At 38.8% G+C, this 17717-nt stretch overlaps 1 protein-coding gene across 1 annotated transcript; it reads right to left on the bottom strand.

Annotated features, from left to right (window-relative positions):
• Nucleotides 1–3672: 3672 nt before the first annotated feature.
• Nucleotides 3673–4392, bottom strand: LOC147455077 (uncharacterized). Its single transcript, XM_086515193.1, has 2 exons — nt 4229–4392; nt 3673–4083 (listed from the first exon to the last, which is right to left on the bottom strand). Exons 1-2 carry the CDS (start codon nt 4365–4367, stop codon nt 3935–3937), a joined length of 288 nt encoding a protein of 95 aa, XP_086371319.1. The 5' UTR covers nt 4368–4392; the 3' UTR covers nt 3673–3934.
• Between the last annotated feature and the right edge of the window lie 13325 nt (nt 4393–17717).

The following is a 17717-nucleotide window of genomic DNA, read 5'->3' as shown; positions in this document are numbered from 1 at the left end:
GAGTTATGATGAGTGAGGAACTAATTCTTTCTCCTACGAAATGTTTCTTCTTCCTCTTCCCTACCCTCATTCCCTGCCATCTCTCTCCACCTTCGAAGGTGTTTGAGGTCTTGGGACTGAGGCTTGGGATAGTTAAAGCTTTCGTTAAGTTTATGTTATGTTTGTGATGCATGAAGCTTTCCATCTTCATTGAATCACCTAGGTCACAAGGAACACAAAGATTGTATTGTAACAAGTCTCTCTTAATGGGAGAAATCATAATACAAATGCCTATTGGAGGGGGGACCGGCTCCACATAAATCTGGTCCTCAATTGTTGTCATGTTCTCTAAATTCTCTCTCTTGCAAACGTATTGTTCATGCCAAGTTAACTAATTGCTATGATTATGTTGCTATCTTCAATTATGTTCACCTACTATGCTTACAAAGTCATTTCTCAAAAGTACTCTCATTAATTTCCGCTACTCTCAAGTTAAATAGGCCAATTCCATTACAAATGAAGCCACAACAATGGTATAAACTTATAAACACTAATACATAATTCAATACCATAATTTTTATCTTTTGAAAGTGCAAATCACAATTCATCTTTGATTGCTATGACATTTTATTTAAGAAGTTAGTGGTAGACATTAGGTGTTTAAATGGACACTTGCAAGTAAAATAAGTAGAGATTACAATAAGAGATAAAATAATATTTAACTCCTCCTTGTCGATGGCTAAAACAATTACTCTTTGGCGGAAGACATGTCTTGTAAGAATTTGTGTTTTCCACTTTGGTATTCACTACAATGCCATTAACTTTAAATCTATAGTTTTGAGTAACTTCATCAAGAAATCAAGTGATTCTCTTACATCTTGGAAAGTCCAATTTATAGTGATAATGAACTTTCTTAGCTCATTGAGTGGATGTATTTTGATTTCTAATTCCACATCTCGACAATGCTTCTCAAAATCAAGGGGAACCCACTTGCCTAACTTTCTTCTCTATCTTTCATAATCATGGCCTGAAGCTAAGGACTGACAAGAAATTTGGTAGGATACAGACATAGAGTTTGAGCTTACCCTGGACCTAATAATGTTACCATTGTGAAAACTTTCTCTTGAGTTCCAATCTTCTCCAAGTACTGTGCCCACTTCATTTGGTGATAGTCTTCTATTCTGCCATATTTTCTTTGTCCTTTGTAAATCCATAGATTTGAAACATGCCACAGAAATATGGACAGGTATAATCCATTGAATCATGATTTGCCTTGAAATTCTGCCTGGTGTCATCATTTTGAGTATATCATCTTTTATTTTAGCTTTGGATTTAAAAATAGTACATGCATTAGGGGTTCCCAATCCAATGGCATTAAAGTTGAAACTGGCAAATCTCAAAGCTCTCCACGGGCAGCTTCTGTTGGTGGAAGCTTATATTCTGCAAAGTACACAAATAAACCATTTGTTTTATAAAATAAAGAGGTTTTATCTGTATATAAAATATGTGCAATTTCTTTATGAATTGCTTTGAATGAGCCACTCAAACTTTCTACAGGTTGCTACTCTACAATAAATAAAAAAATATTCTTGCTAAATTTTTACAACATTACATTTTACAACACCTGTAAATCAAAGAAATCATCAAATAAAAACACATTCTTCCTTGTTTTTTACAACATTACATTTTCATGTATCACTTACAAAATGAATGAAAACGTGGATATTGAGATAAATTCAATACCATGTCCTTGGTCAAGTAAACATGTTGTATCTTAGCCAATCTCTATAAATGTAAGGATACAACCTTTCTAGTGATTTTTTATTTTATCTCATTTGGTTCTCTTCACTCTGTGTGCACCTTTACAAGACGGAAGCATAGTCACCCAATCATTAACATCATAAGACATAGGTTTCCAAACACCCTCCTCTCTAGCATTGTGAAAAATACAAGAATTTATTCTATTAGAAGGCCAACGAGAAGAATCCATTAAGATGTTAAAATGGTGACAAGTAGAAGCTATGGTGTGAGAAGAGCAACAACACAGGAACATAGTAAGGAAGAAGAAAAATGTGAAAAGAAAACTAGGAACGAGTAGTAAAAAATGAAATCCCTAAATCAAATCTTGTCATTAATGGCCTTGTATTTAGTGTTCAAGTATTACTATGCTCAAGATTTGAACAATTTTGTGTTCTCGAATATATAAAAAGTGCCCTTGTATTTTGTGTCTACTCTTTGGTATTTGCCTTGAAAATGACTTAGCCATTTCTACCAAAAACAAAGAAAGACCTGGACGTTTTTTCCTCGAACCAACTAAAATAGGCAACAGGTAGAGGAGACAAGAATGTCATATTTTTATACACGTGCCAACACGTCATTGCCTATTCTTTAATAAAGTTATTAGCAAACAACTCGTTCTTAATCATTTTTGGCCCTAATGTGTTGAGAGAGATTAGATGCGCGTATTTCTATTGGGTTATCTTGTGGTGATAGACTTGATAGCAAGAGAGGCCTAGAGAGATTTAAATTAAAGTAATTCAATAAAATCATTCCAAGTGACACTATTCTTCGTAGCGAGGCATCTACTCGTGTAAAAAAGCATTTACTTTTGTTTTAGGCTTCCACCAACAAACATGAACTCAAAAAAACCTTAAAATTGGAAAAAAAACCCATACCCTCTCTAGAATGTTGCAAGATCTCTATCTAGAAAGTAAGTTTAATCTTAGAGAAAAAGTTAAGCATGTGAGTGGTTTTTTTTAAACGAAAGTGAAGTTGCTTTTTGAAAGAAAGTAGGATTACTTCAAAAAAAATGAAAAGGAAGGGGGGGAGGGGGGGAGAGAGAGAGAGAGAGAGTTTTTAAAAGTGGGTGCTATGAGGGGAAAGAAAAAAAAAGCAAAACACCCACTAGTGGACACTAATGACGATAGCGGGGATGTCGTAGTATCTAGTCCATGCTGCGCATAATGGTGTTGATAGTTATATCGTCTTGGGGTTGACTAACATGAGTATGAAAGGTGAATTTGGCCATTTCCTAGATTCATCTATGGGGGGGGGGGGTGTGTGTGTGTGTGTGTGTGTGTGTGCGCGCGCGCATGCTGTGATTTTAAGGAGTGTGCTAGCAATTAGAAATTGAGAATAATCACTCGTGGGTTTTTGCGGGTGGACAGTTTCGTGGGGTAGTGTGTGGGTTGCGTATGGTTCTTTTTTTTTTTTAGAACTCTCGTCAAAAATTTCCTTTTCTTAAGATGGTGTACTTTAGAACTTTGGATACATGTGCTTTACTACACCTCAGTCCATGTTTACATGTAAGAAATATGGATTAACAGCAAAAGCACAGTGGTCTATCAAAGCACGGCATTCCAATCAACTACTTGTGTACCTCAGAACAGACATGTGTACTTTAATCAGCTTGTTGCCATTGCATAATGTAAATGTAACGCCCGAGCATCAGGAGCATTCTTATATGCACAAGAATACTCTATTATGTGCATACAAAAGTAACTGCACAATCCCCAACCATATTCATCTCTAGACGTACGACGACGATACGTGTGTGATGTGACAGACCATACATCAATGAATCTCGGCACATACTCCCCCTCACAAGCGAGATTGGAGCTTTGCAAGTGTCCTCCCAAGCCCTTGGTGACTCACAAATACAATTTCATGAATTCAATACTTTTTGGAGCTTAATAATGGACAAGTGCAACCATAAATTCTTGATGAATGAAAATGAGCTGATTACATACACATATCTTGGGATGCCTACTAGTATGTCCGGATGGTATCCGAAGCATCCGCATAGCCGAGGATATGTGATAGCCAGTAGATATCAGAAAAAAAATATTCTTATGAGATGTGCTTGTACTGACAGGATTGTTGGGCACAATCTCTGGAATTACAATCTTTCAATTGAATGTTACAACAAAAATAGGCAAAAGAATGGGAAGACAGACTATAATTGGTATGGAAGTTTGCTGATGCGACGGATGCGAACGACGCAGCAAACGATGGCACCAAGAAGCATGCAGAGAATCAGAATTCCATAGGCAATCAAGAATGGGATTGCTCCGGTGTCATCCCACCGGCCAAGAGAGCGATTTCCTGCATGCATGAGAAGGGCACCCACATGCATGAGAGGCGCTCTCCCTCTCTCTCTCTCTCTCTCTCTCTCTCTCTCTCTCTCTCTCTCTCTCTCTCTCTCTCTCTCTCACACACACACACACACAGAGAGGAGCGCTAGGATTACCGGTTATGCCATCGCCGTAGGAAGCCTGGTTGTCGGAATCCACCAGTTGTATGTAAGCGCGATCTGCACCTGCTTGAAGCACGTTAGAGAAGAAGCTTTGAGAGTCATAGCGAAACTCAAGGGGATCTATTTTACCCATTGTTGCCCCCGCACAAGTCTCTCGTGTCAACGTACCCACTTACGTATCAACAACATTAACTTCCGCGGTCATATATAACCAGTGTTCGGAAAAAATCATCTTCTAAAACATAAAAAAATCCTTTCCTTGAATTTGCCAAGAGGAAATTTTCAAAAATTAGGTTTTTTATTTGGGATTTTGCATTATTTTTCTCTATTTTGGAGCGAAATTTCTCCTTTTCTCCTTGCTCTCAAACGGCATTTTTGATATTGAAAACGACACGATATTAAACCGAGACACATTTTTCCCAAACACTGTATATAACACAAATTTCAATGGTATTTTGGTAATTTTAAAAAGCCCAAACACATATTTTTTAATGCTTTAATTTATGCATGTGTGTAGACAAGTACAGACATACATACATAGAAATATTTATGTGGTCTTAAACAGGCATGTTGCAAATGGGATCTATGGTTTGGCGCATGTGGGCCGTCGAGATGTACACTTGTAAACTACGGGAACTTTGTAAATTCGGAGCTAATTTTGTAAATTCGGGTAGGCTCGTAAACTCAGTTCATCTCAATCTTGAACCCACGACCTCTCCTAGCAAGCCATCTGCTCTGCCCAAAAGCAATTATTGACATGTATGGTATTTGGGTGTGTAAATGTGGGCCGATTTGTAAATTCAAGCAATCCGATTGGATGGCTCACAATCTATGTGCACCATGACTTTCCCCTCCACTCTTGATCTCGTTTTAACATGTCCCTATTATATGGTGTTGGGACTCCCCCCCCCCCCCCCCCCCCCCTCGCAAAAAAAAAATAAAAAATAATAAAAATTGAAAGAGGTGCTCATATCATTGAATTCTCTCTCTCTCTCTCTCTCTCTCTCTCTCTCTCTCTCTCTCTCTCTCTCTCTCTCTCTCTCTCTCTCTAGTGCTCTTCTTTCCTTCAAACTCGTTCAGAGATCAGAAGGTAGCCATCGAGCCAAGACGCACTTGCTCTAGGATTATCTAAGACTAACTTAAGATGTAATTTTTCGGATAAATCTATTCAGGCTGCACGAGAGGCACTAGCAAAGTTAAACATACATTACTTCCACCCATGGCTAAGAGGTGAGAGTAGTCTTCACCCGATCATAGAGGACTAGAGCATGTATAGGATATAATGCATAATGAGGATAACACCTCAAGACCGGGTTATCCTTTGGTGGAAGATTTATCTACAATAGCTTGATCGCTCACAAGCACTCCTATCCTTACATGCCAAGGATTTTTCTTCATTTTCTCCCAAGTATGACTATAGGGTTTTGAGAGTTTGGGCTTTCGAAAGGCTTGACCGCTCTGATCCTCAATCTCCATACAAAGATTGTCCATCCAATTCCATGGGTGGATGGTCTAGCTATACTTCTTCAATTGGAGCTGATTTCAAAGTCAGGCTTGCATCGTTAACCTCACTTATCTTTTCCCATAAGTGTGTAGGCCAATCTTCCTCCACTAAAGGGATTCCTCCTAGCCCGCCTTCACTATCTGGTACTATGTTCTTTATTTTCAACTAAAGAATCCCTCAATTCTTTATTGTCCTTTATCTACATTGGTTCTAGTTTTGTTGCATCTTTTGATGGATTTTCAATTGTTTCCAGTTTTGGTTTATATGCCTCAAGCATTGTGTGCGTGATTCTCACTAAGTTCTAGTAGGCTTTCAACTTTGAGCTTTGTTGCTTCCATATCAGGACTTGAATAAATTTTCCATTTGGTTTTCGGGGTTTAACCCTGTTTTTTATTCCCACTAAGTTCTGGTAGGATTTGATCTTTGATGCTTCCATATTAGGAGTTAGGTAAATTTTCCATTTGGTTTCAGGGTTCAACCCGCTTTTAGTAATGCTTAGAAAGCTTCCCCGAGGTTGCATTGATGGGTTCATAAATTTTCTCCACCAGTACTGAGCCTCCTCATTTTGGTTTTGGTTCCTTAAACTCAATCAAAATTGACTTCATGCTTTCCTGGAACAACTTCTGAGCTTTCTCTTCAATTTATTTTCATTACTTTAATTTCCTAAGCTCATAGCATTGTCGTCTCCCCTTCTTGGAGTCTTTAGAGGATTTTTTTACTACTTTTTTATTCACTAGCACTGCTCTTTTTATTCTTCTTAGCCTATGTCCTCGTAACTACTTTGACTGGAAAGGTAGATTCACTGTCAGAGGAGATAATTGGCATGGCGTTTATTATGTTTATCGTTGTTTTTCCTTTGTTTACTAGTTCTCAGAACAATCCTTAGAATAATGTCTCCCTTTTCAGCCACATTGCATGCAATAAGACTTGATTGGCTTAGCATTTTTATCAAGTTCTAGGAAATCATTTTTCCAATGAGCATCCGAGGCGATTCACGGTTATGGAAATTCCCCATTCGTGGTTTAGGCATTTGTTTAATCATAGGTGGTATGGACCCTTGATTTGCAATGAAGTACACAGGTGTTGCTTCTAGAGGTGCCTGATAAATTGGTTCCACTATGGAAGTTTGTGGTTGATTATACCATTCTTCCTATGCCATCACAATCGATGAACTAGCTTCATTGTATGACATAATTGATACTATGACATGTTCTTCCACTTGCTCCTCGGGACACATATGCGTGGCTAGTATGTATTGTTTCCTCATAGTGGTGGTTGTTGACCTAGCACAGGTTGTGTTCTCTCCATTGCTATGGGTGGCTTTTGCATTTGGCCCATGTAAGGCACATACCTATATAGGTTGTACATGCGGTCTCATAGGCACTATTGAACATTCCCATTGTATTTTGTTCACTAAATAACACTCAATAGTCTCATTGTTTGTCCATTTTTCCTCAACAACACACCATTCGAACCTCACTGGCCCCATCAGTGCTCTTGTGGTAGACCCTACCGTGGTCCTGTCATTGGCATCCTTTCTATGCTACCCATCATGCCATGCATTTGTTTGAGCATGTCCTCTATGGCGTTCAAGGGAGCTACCGCCGTGGGTTCTACTTGTGTTGGCACAGTAGATGTAGTTCTCTCACTTTGAGTATCTCTCACAGTGCTCTCTTCGCTAATCGTAGTTATCCCCCAAGACTATCCCATGAAGGATGCATGCTTACAAGGTAGTGTGTTTCTTGCTATAAATCATAGCATGCAACTCCTTGTTGAGTGGACCTTCAAGGAATAATGAGACAAGCCTCTTCTTGGTTGGAATTTCAAACTCTATACATCTGTTAATGTATTGCCTCATTCTACTCACATAATCTCTCATAGAATCTCCTTGTTTTTGTTTAAAACTATAGATTTGTGCTATCATACTATGCTTGATTCTCATTTTTGAGCAAGCAACAAAAAATATCTAAGCTCATGTTGGTAAGTTCGTAATTGATCCAGGGGGAGGTATGGTTTGGAACCAAGTAAAAGCCTTACCTTTTAGGGTCATTCCAAATCCCTCAAACTGAGTATGGAAGTCCAAAATTCTCTGTGCTCTTAACACTTTCTTGAAGCTTGCCAAGTGGTCATATGGATCCTCAGATCCATTGTATTTTTTGACTCATTTTTGAAAATCAATTGGTCTAACTCTTTGATGATGTTCTACACCTACTCTCCTAGACGATGGTCCCCCATCTAAACCTTCAAACCAGTTGCTTGGTAGTGGTGATTCATTTAGCTTTTATTGGTTCTATTAAAAATTGCTTTAAAGTAAGTATTTGAGTATGTTAAGTACCTACATTATATCCCATGGTATTTCTCTCATTAATACATACTTTTATTACACTACATCTTTGTCTCTCATATTTAAGTTGTGCTTATATCCTCTCCCACTCTTCACACATCTTTTAACATGGTATCAGAGTTAGGCTGTAGTGCCTACCTAGAGACTATTGAGTGAGTGTAAAAATCCCTCCTTCATTACATTACTTACAAGGATTTCAAGAGTGAAGCAAGTCTATATAATCTACACTTGCAAGGAGCCAAAGAAGCTCACAATGGAAGAATCTGTGCTATTGAAGAAAGCATGAAGAAATCTCCACATCGTCATCAAAAATCAAGAAGAAGGCTTCAACAATCTTGTGAAGCAAGAGGCAATATAATTTTCATGCAAAGTTAGCCACCTGTGTGCATGGAAATGGAGTTTCTCAGCATGCAAAATCGTTAGCTTTCAAAGTGGAGACAATCGAAATTAAAGCAATTTTGCATAAAGGTCTCAAATCAAGGAACCTTAGATCATCTTATATTGAGTTTTGTTACTTGTGTGAAAACACACTCATTGTAGTTGGTACTTTAGCATCTAGCTTGGTATTTGGGATCATCCATATAGTCTCTCAAAAACCTCCTATACTATAGTCTATGTATCATATATATTTTCACATGAAGTGTGAGATCGCGGGTGGACCGGCATAATGATCTCCTCCCAACCTCCCTACTTAAAGCCCTTGGATCTTGCAAGTAAGACCCCTTAACCTTATGCCTTGCCCTTGGCTCCTAGCCATACAGAGCCGTTCAAACCCTTTGGCCCTTGGCATGACATTACTCCCCCCTTGGAGAAGCGTTTTCTTCCTCAAAAACAAAAGTGGTGAGATCTTCATAAGAACACTAATGTTTTCTGCAGTGTCATGGATCCAACTATCCATTTGATTAGGATACGGTTCAATAGAAGATTCAATGCAATCAAGAAGAGCACCTTGATTTTCTACATTGTTGTCCATTTGCAATCGTTGTGTGTAACTGGCCCATATACAACATAGCGTGTAGACTCCATTTAGAACTCACTTGAGTATGCTAAACGAGTTATCACAATTGGGATATACCCCAAAGAGTACCTCTTTCACTTTCCATGAAGGTAACTGGCTGACATAACTCATTAGCACATTATAAGTCCTTGACTTAATATCATTCTCCATCAGTGAACAACCCCACCATAACTAGTGTTCAAGGTTGAGAACCGTTGATGTAAATAGGAAGAAGCTAAACTTAGTCGCAACCTGCTTTGTCTATGGTAAGCAATCTCCAAGTAGAGAGAAAAACTTTCTAATTGGGTTGCTTTGTGCTAGCATACGCACTTAGAATATCCTTTAGCACAAGATTAACACTTGTCAACTGCCTATTCTCTTTGGATAACTGACAGTATGGAGGTGCGTTCCCCGATCGTTTATAGGTAGTCTCCCAAAATGACTGGTAAACAGGGATCAAAATTTGTTGTGTTAGTAACAACCATCTTGGATAACTGTAGTAAGCTAATCTAAGCACCCAAACCAAGCCATGACCTCTATTGGTGATTGATAACCTACAAGTAAGCTCATAGAGATATTGCACATAGAGTGCAAAATGCTTTAGAAACTACTAATGTCATGAATGTGCATGCCACTCCAAATCATCCTTTGCTAAACACTAGGACCCATAACACCTAGTGCGCATGCATTTAGCAAAAACGATACGAGCGTGCATATCCATAATCGTACTCGTACTTCCCAATGTTTATGAAAAATGTTTGTTCACGGCTCATGAAAAAAAAACTAAATACTTTCCACGTGAAAACCATGCCAACATATTTGGACCATAAGTGAATGTGAAAGTCATTCACATCTAGGTACCAAATGAACTAGTTCATTAAACATAACATAACTTTGCAACGTGTATAAACAACCATCCATTAAAGGTGTTCAACAATACTTGTCACCTTAACAAGTCTTACTAATTATCCAACATCCTAACACAATGTGCTCAAAATAGTCCAATAAACGGATTTGGCCAGCACTTGGGGACCTAGTCACGACACATAATTGAAATAATGGGCATCAATGCTAGTCCTAGAGACTCATATTCTCCTCATGTGGAATGTGTCTCAAATAAGGATGTCCAAAAAAAGAATATCCTACAAGTACGCGATGTACTTGTGTGTGGAGATAAATGTTAACACTCTGCGACATGAGTGAGAGGGACCCTCGTAATCCTTACTTCACACTCGCTAAACCAAACTCCTTGAGTTCCTAGACCATGTTATATCACATGTGACAACATGTGCCAAACCAAGCCGTACATGGAGGTCCATAACTGCATAATGTAGAAATGTATTTCGAATAGTAAGACCTAAAATCTTGTGCTCCTACATGACCTTTTCATGTGTCTAAAGAGAAAGATGGATGAAAGCATTCAAGCTTACACATCCCACTTAGATAATTCAAGCCAAACATATGAAAAAATGGTATAAAATCAAATCAATAGATGCGTACCTAGAGATTGAACATAATTTTCACTTACTCGTAGTCAATTGCACATGACCATATCGCCCACCTATAAAGTTTAAGTAACACTAATTGAAAGATTAGTAAAAATCAAGCAGTATTGCAGTGGTGACCAGGGGTGTTGCCCTTGCAATCCAAACCCCTTCATTAAAATTGGGAATGTCAAACTCCTTGGTTAAACTCTATATGAAAATTGCTCAACCTAGCAACAACCAACAGTGACCAACATAGTCTATCGTGACTAACAGTGATGGAAGTCAACTTGGGAATTTAACCTTGTCCACTACCCCTTGGAAACTTATGGACTTCTTTCCTTAAAAGGAGAATCGTGATGAGAGCAAACTGTGACCTTCAACACCCATGGAGTGATTGTAATTAGCTGGTATGATCATACCCCTATGAGAGACACACTCATCAGTGTTGCAAATAAGCATAGATCGTCTCATAGTTGGAATCTTATTCACAACCAAGTCTCGAAATGATCATATCTCTCCTCGAAGAGAAGAGAATGATTCCTAACACTCCAACAAAAGTAGTCATATTATATTTTCTTGGGTTTGTAAGAAGAGATTACCTACTCGGAGGCTCTCTTAATATATTCATGTCGATAGCAAGGCCATGCCTACTTGCTATCCACAAAAAAGCATCATCTATATCACCAGCACCTCCTACCCAAAAATTGCTAGCTGCGATAATCAGACATAACGATCATAAGTAATTATACTAGCTTTAACACTTTCTGAGTATAGTAGATGATGTTATAGCAGAAGTGTAAACCACGCTTTAGTGGAATGATTCCACAAAATTGGCATGCCGTGCATGCATATCAAAAAATGCTGTGATAAGCCCTTGGCTTAAATGATGGTCTTATTAATGTGATCAGATGTCATACATGCCTTGCATGATGTGTACTAGCATGGATACATCATAGTTGGTCAGTGCAAACCATATTGTGAGCTTATATCCTGTGTATGCCATTATCATTGGTCCTAAATCAAGGGATAGTACTATGGTAGGGAATAAAATCCTTGCTTCACAATAAATTTGTCAAAGCACTTTGCTTTGCATAGTAAAGAAATATTTTTCAAGTGAAATATTTAAGACATAAATACAAGTAGAACTTGAAATCGTCTAACCTTGATGTTACTCTAGAGGCAGTTCTCTTCGCTTGAATTGGCTCATAGCCATGTCTGCTAATGAATTTAGAGCTATCGGATGTAGCCTGCATGCCATCATGGCTTGGTTCATACTGACCTCCAAGAAAATATCAGGAACATGTTGCCAAGTTGCCTCAAGTTCTATGCTACTAGCATATTCCCAACTGTGGAAGCTTATAAGCAATATGCCCTAAAGTGAAGCCTTGCTTTGAATAAGTTCATTCAGGAGATGAGACAAAAGAGAATCAACCTTTTTGATTTTTCATAGAGAATTGGCCTTGCCGAATCTTACATGTTATTGAGAATCATGCGGTTGCCCAATATTGAAAGAGATAGCTTCTAAAGCTTAGTTTTCAAATACCATTTAAATGCCAAGCTTCTCTTGGCCAAAGCAACATTTTCTTGTCAAATTGGCATTGTAGAATCTTGTAAAATGAAATAAGTTCAAAATTGAAACTTAAATTTAAGGTACTTACCGATTTTGTAGCCACTGCCCCTAGCATCAGAAGTTGGACTATCTTGTGGCATGAATGTGCTTTCAATGTACTTCGTGCAATATTTTGCATGCACTCTTACAATCTGTAATTTATTTGGAGAACCCATGCCCCCAATGCATGAATAATGTAGGGAGTCATGCTCCTAAAAGCCTTGCTTTTCCCCTCTGGTTATCATTTGTATGGAGCCTTGCTCCATGTATTTGTATGATCAAAACAAGCAACAGGCCTTGCCATTGCATCAAAATCTAACTTGCAGAATTCCATCCGTAAAATCCTGTAAAATAAATGCATATACCGATGAAGAAAACTATAGAAATGAAATATCATACCTGATGACCATGTTCTTCTTGAACACTCAGCAAAATGTTGTGCATATCGTCATAGTCTTGATTCTATAACCGAAACGATGGGGAAATGACTCCAACTCATTTCCCTTGTTGGCATAGTTCTGCTATATTTGATGCTTGTCTACACTTGTTGTCGATTATAATCGTTTTTTATTACAACTAGTTTAAAAACCTGCCTAGGAGCCATGCCCTAGCAAATTTGAAACTCCAACCTACAAAAATAGATGCATGTTAACTTCTTCTTGTTTGCAATAAATGATCGGCCTTGCCGAATACCTTTACTTTACAAACCACAAGCCTTGCCTGTAGTTGCAATTGCATGCCACAAGGAAAAAAATTTGCATCAAGAACTAACGTGTATAAACCACTTAGAGAGTTCCTACAGTATAAAATTATAAAGCTTTGAACTCCAAAAACACAAAAGTACAAACCTTGTAATCCATCGTGCTCACCATACACAGGGAGAAGCCATCATTCTTTAATCATTTCCTTCAAACCCTCATGCGGAGTTCAATCTGTGATTCCCCTTTTTGCGGGTCCGCACAACCCTCGCATGGACCCTTGCTTTAGCTGAGCTTTTTCCCTGCACGATCTCCAAATGCTTCTTGACATCTTGCACTCTACATGCCTTCCATGCTGGAAAGCATGTTTTTGGGCTTTCCTTGCAAGGTTGGCCATGCTGAAGTCCTTTGTCACTACCTTGCCATTTATGGATCTTGTTTCCTTTGGAGCTCTTGAGTTGTAGCCTTGTCGAGTATGGATCTCGTTTCCTATGCCATGTCAGAGCCCAAGGCAAATTTTCTTGGTGGGATAGGCCCCTTAGAGTGTCCTTAGGCCACCCTTAGGGCTCCCGTGAACTTTAAAAATTTATCCAGAAAGGTTTATTCCTTCCTTCAACCATCTCTTGATCTCCGATTCTGGAGAGCCAGAATCATACGAGGAAGCTATGCAACACGAATCCAAAGAAGAATGGATAAAGAGCATGCAAGTGGAGATGGACTCATTACATCGCAACCAAACATGGGAGTTGGTTGAGTTACCTAAAACTCAGAACAAATGGGTGTACAAGCTGAAGGAAGAAGAAGGTGGGAAGAAAAGGTACAAGCCTAGGCTTGTGATAATAGGATTTTCTCGAAAGAAAGGTATTGACTTTAATGAAATATTTTCTCCCGTTGTAAAAATGAACTCAATTAGGCTTGTCTTAAGCCTTGTGGCTACTCATGATTTAAATCTCAAGCAAATGGATGTAAATACGACATTGTCTTATGGTGACTTAGAGGAGGAAATTTACATGCTTCAACCAAAGGGGTATGAAGTAAAAGGTAAGGAGAAAATCGTTTGCAGACTAAAGAAGAGCTTGTATGGTTTAAAGCAAGCATCGAGATAGTGGTACTTAAATTTCGATTGATGGATGTTAGATCATGGATTCACAAGATGCAACTCAAATCACTATGTCTACACAAAGAATTTGGGAGATGGGAAGTTCATCATCCTAATGTTGTATGTTGATGACATGTTGATTGCAAGTGCTAACGTGCAGGACATCAAAGACCTAAAAGAGGAGTTATCTAAACCTTTCAATGAAAAATTTAGGTGCTGCAAAGAGGATACTTGGTATGAAGATATCAAGGGATGGAACGAAGAAGAAAATAAAGCTATCTCAAGAGGATTACATCAAGAAGATACTAGAAAGGTTTGCAATGAAAAATGCAAAAACAGTTTCTACATCTTTGGCTGGTCACTTTAAACTAACCAAGGATATGTGTCCAAAGACATAAGAAGAGATAGCCTATATGTCTAAAGTTCCATATGCTGCAGCAGTATGTTCTCTTATGTATGCTATGGTCTAGACAAGGCCAGACATTGCACATGCAGTGGGAACTGTAAGTAGGTTCATAGACAACCTAGGTAAAGAGCACTAGCAAGTTGTGAAGTGGATACTTAGGTATCTAAAAGGGACAACAACAAATGCTTTGTATTTTGGAGGAATTGATATTTTTCTTCAAGGGTATGTTGATGCAGATATGGCAAGTGACAAAGATACTCGAAGAAGCACTATTGGCTATGTCTTCACGGTTGGAGGCACGGTAGTAAGTTGGGCTTCAAAGCTACAAAAAGTGGTCTCACTTTCTACCACGGAAGCAGAGTATGTAGCAGTGAAAGAGGCAAGCAAAGAAATTATGTGGCTTCACAGATTCTTAGATGAGCTTAGATTCAAACAAGATAATTGTGTCTTATACAGTGATAGCCAAAGTGCTATCCATATTGCAAAGAACTCAGCCTTTCATTCAAGGACAAAGCACATTGAGGTAAGATATCACTTCATACGCATGCTTTTGGAAGAGGGACAGCTAAAGCTAGGAAAGGTGCATACAAATGAAAATCCTGCAGACATGTTTACAAAGAGGGTCAACAAGGAGAAGTTGAGCTTTTGCTCATCTTCAATCGGCATTCAAGGATAAAAAGCCAAGATGGAAAGAGTCACAGGTTTGGTTTGAAGATCAGTCTCCAAGTGGGAGATTTTTAAGTAATTTTTTATATTAAAAATACACATTTGTAAGGCCCCCGTTATGAGGAGAAGCCATTGTGCGTGAAGAAAAAGCACTCGCCGAAAACCAAAATTTTCACAGCCAGTCTCGAGCAAAGTTCGCCCTTGTAATTTTCTGTATTAAAAATGCACATTTGTAAGGCGCTTGTTATGAGGAGAATATATCGTGCGTGAAGCCAAAATTTTCACGGCCAGTCTTGAGAAAAGCTTGAGACTGGCTTCATCGAAATATTATGGCTAGATGGCGATTGGAAAGTGGTCGGAAAACGGCCAGTCGTTTGGCCGGTAGTCAATGGTCGGTGGCTGGTGGTCGGAAGTTAATGGCCAGTGGCCAATTTCAAAGGTGGACTTGTCTTCTCAAGGGCGGCCACACATGGGTGGATTGGAGAGTCCGTTTGGACTTGTCTACACAAGGGCGGCTACACATGGTTGCCTCATGAGAGAGGGCAGCCCTTTTGGCCTATAAAAGGAGGCCATTTTTACACACATTTTGGAGTGTGAAGTTGATGCAACAAGGTGGGTGTGAGGTGGTGAGAGTGAAGCAAGGCGGGAGCTCTATTAAGGGTATAATCCCTTTGTAATCTACTTCTTGTTTGAAGTACTAAAGCCATTGAGTGGCTGCTTTCCCGTGGTTGTAGCCCCTATTGGGTGAACCACAGATATCATGTGTGCTCTCTCTCTCTCTCTCTACTCTATTATCTCTCCTATGTGAAAATTTCTCTCTCTCCACCTTAAGTAAGCTACTCAAATATCTATTTTGCTATGTCCTATTTCCTAACATCCTTGATGGTGGTGAAGGAGTGAGCATTGTAACAAAAAGTTGTTAGGAATCTATGGCAAGACCTCGTCTTGAAGCCACAAAGGTAGTGGTAAAAATGGCCAATGGATCTATCATTACACCTATTGGAATGTTGAAAGATCTCAAGATCAAGGTCCTTGGACACAAGGTAAGGCATACCTTCATCGTTATGGACTTCTCTAAACATCCTATCTCATTTGAGATGATCTTAGGATGTCCTTTCATGAGGGAAGAAAAAATGGTGCATGACTAGTCTAGAAATCACATATATTTATAGTTCCAAGACTTCGTTATCCGATTTGATCTTGTAAGCGGTCAAGTGCACTCTTTAGGGAACAGGTTTAAAATTAACAATAGATCAGACACCACAATTCACTCAGCTCCATTGAAATATTGCTACACATGTAAAAAGGACACGGATATTGGGGAGACTCTTCTTATATGGATGCCCTACTTGGAATGGCTGAGTCAAACAACGTTGATTGGGTACACCTTGCAACAACCATAGACACTTGGGCAATAGAGGAACAACTTGGGTAACACCTGAGGGTGAAGAAATATTGTAGGTTGCACCAATGAATATGTTAAGTGCAATGCATATGTCTTATGAGGATACAAAGAGTAAAGACCTAAATGACATACAAGCTACTAGTGCCTTGGAAGATTGCAAACAATGTGACTTAGAGACTGAATCGCTGACAGAAATTGATTTTGAGCTTAAAAGGGAATCTAACTTGCATATTAGCTCAAGTCGAGAAACAAAACACTCGAGGACAAGTACCACGTCAGATGACAATGTATCTTGGAGTGAAGAGTACACAAATGAGGACAAACCCAGCAATTCCATGCCAGTAGAAACCCAAAATCAAAAATTAGACAAGAGGAATAAGAGATATAAGAGGCGACGACATCGAGTGAATGTACGTGCTAGGATAAAAGAAAGAAGTCCACCAAAGAATGGCTTAGTTATGTGGGTGCATGAGATGCTCATCGAAAGTTGGTAGATAATTGGGGTGAATACCTTCAGAGTTTCATGTGGTGTAGCCCACAACCCTTTGACATTGGAGAAATAGATATTGCAAAGAAGCCGAAGTTAAGCCTAAAGATTGACTACTCTCTACCTCCTCCATTGTATTCTAGTGGTCATCTATATTCATATTCAAAAATAGTATGAATCTAGAAGAGTATTTTTCCATATGACACTTTCAATTATTTACATGACATGTGATGTCATTCCCAGATGCATTGGTAGTTTGACATTCTTGTTAAAAAATATCTTTCTTAGAACGATATGAATTGTTGTATTTTAGATAGACATATCAAGAATCCTTGAATTTAAACCTTTCGCTAACCGTTTGTTGTTGGTAGGTGTAAATAAAATCTGCAAGGAAACGTCATGTAGAGTACACTCACTCTTACAATGAGAAGACAGTTGTAAAGATTGGCTTTATATACTACTCCCATTGTTGAAGGCTAATTTAGTAAATAAAATGGAAAATCTTGTCCTTGGGTGCCTTCTTAGAGTAAGGTAGCTCCTCCTCTATCTTGATCTAGAAGGGATCCATTTGTGATGACAAGAGTCGAGAAAAACCTACAAATGGGAGGGCACCAAGTAGGTAGGCTTTGGCTACAATGGAAAAGTACGAGGAGGTCAGGGGAAAATATCATATCTATAGACATCTCTTAAACTCCATCATGTTTTGTCAGCCGCCCCTAATGATTGCATGATTACGGTAAATGTAGCACACATTCCAAGGCAGGCTCAATGAATACCATAG

This window comes from Adiantum capillus-veneris, chromosome 6, assembly GCF_014529385.1.
Source record: "Adiantum capillus-veneris isolate H3 chromosome 6, ASM1452938v2, whole genome shotgun sequence".
NCBI lineage: Eukaryota > Viridiplantae > Streptophyta > Polypodiopsida > Polypodiales > Pteridaceae > Adiantum > Adiantum capillus-veneris.
The sequence above is the reverse complement of the archived record's forward strand: the minus strand, read 5'-3'. Positions and strand labels throughout refer to the sequence as shown.

Excerpts from the sequence above, each read along its gene's own strand:
- LOC147455077 (XM_086515193.1), bottom strand. The coding sequence starts at position 4,367 with ATGGGTAAAATAGATCCCCTTGAGTTTCGCTATGACTCTCAAAGCTTC. Across the intron at positions 4,084-4,228 it reads CTACGGCGATGGCATAACCG|GAAATCGCTCTCTTGGCCGG; the intron begins GTAATCCTAGCG and ends TCATGCATGCAG.